The sequence below is a fragment of the Rhincodon typus genome, chromosome 8 (genome assembly GCF_021869965.1).
Source record: "Rhincodon typus isolate 14 chromosome 8, sRhiTyp1.1, whole genome shotgun sequence".
Taxonomy (NCBI): Eukaryota; Metazoa; Chordata; class Chondrichthyes; order Orectolobiformes; family Rhincodontidae; genus Rhincodon; species Rhincodon typus.
The window spans coordinates 2,526,806-2,528,010 of NC_063339.1; the positions used below are offsets into that span (position 1 = coordinate 2,526,806).

Below are 1,205 nucleotides of genomic sequence, written 5' to 3' on the forward strand. Positions count from 1 at the left end.
GGGGAGGGAGAAGGGGGAGGGAGAGTTGGGGGAGAAGGGGAGGGAGAGACAGACAGGGGAGAAGAGGGAGACCACGCAGAGAGAGAGAGTGTGTATAGAGCAGGCTGCCCTCAGATACTTACCGTCTCTTTAGCAGCTCCTCCCGGTCCATGGTCCTGGTGAAAGTTGTGTCAAACTCAGCGCCTCGCTGTTGGCCTCCAGCATCCACAGTCTCCAGCTGCTGCCTCCCTCTCGCTCTCCCTCTCTCTCTGTGTCTGTGTGCAGCCCCAGCTCAGAGCTGCTCCCTGGGGCTGGGGAGGGATAGGGAGGCTGAGGAATGCCGCTGAGCTGTCACACTGCCTGGGCTCTCTCTCTCTCTCACTCACTCACTCACACTCACACACAGAGCTGTTGGTGCAAAGTGCCAGCGCTTTGGGAAGGACTGTTCAGCTGCCAGTGTTCTCACTCCCTCCTTGTCCACTCCCACTCTCTGCCCTGGAAAGGCAGCGCCATCTGCAGTTGTCAGTCAGCACCATTCCAACACCTCCTCCCTCCAAATCCCCTCCCTCCAACACCTCCTCCCTCCAAATCCCCTCCCTCCAACTCCTCCTCCCTCCAACACCTCCTCCCTCCAAATCCCCTCCCTCCAACTCCTCCTCCCTCCAAATCCCCTCCCTCCAAATCCCCTCCCTCCAACACCTCCTCCCTCCAAATCCCCTCTCTCCAACACCTCCTCCCTCCAAATCCCCACCCTCCAACTCCTCCCTCCAACGCCCCCTCCCTCCAACTCCTCCTCCCTCCAACTCCTCCTCCCTCCAAATCCCCTCCCTCCAACACCCCCTCCCTCCAACTTCTCCTCCCTTCAACACTCCCTCCCTCTAACTCCTCCTTCACATCCCCTCCTCCCTCTGACTCTCACCAAAGTTCATGGACACAGTGGGGAGGTTGGAGGGTGGTCTGCTATTCCACCAGCAGTAGTCTAGGACAGAGACTCTTCTGTCTTTACATCTATATAAACTACTGAAGCATCAATGTCCTCACTTGTTTTATAAATCCATGGCCAACCAGCCTTATCATTCCCTGTACCTACAACCCGTGGTTATTGCAATACAGAGTTTAGAACTAGCAGGAGTGACAAAGACTGAGCAGGATGCCAATTATACCAATTTGGGTGGCACAGTGGCTCAGGGGTTAGCATTGCTGCCTCTCAGCGCCAGGGACCCAGG

General features: G+C 56.8%; 1 protein-coding gene across 1 annotated transcript in view; it reads right to left on the bottom strand.

Moving 5' to 3' along the window:
- The window catches only part of esr2a (estrogen receptor 2a), a gene marked incomplete at its 3' end in the record, with an annotated part of 178,668 nt that extends 178,219 nt beyond the window's left edge, over positions 1-449 (bottom strand). Inside the window, 1 exon segment of the mRNA XM_048600223.1 lies at positions 123-449. Coding sequence (XP_048456180.1) covers positions 123-151 — 29 coding nt within the window.
- Positions 450-1,205: the final 756 nt, after the last annotated feature.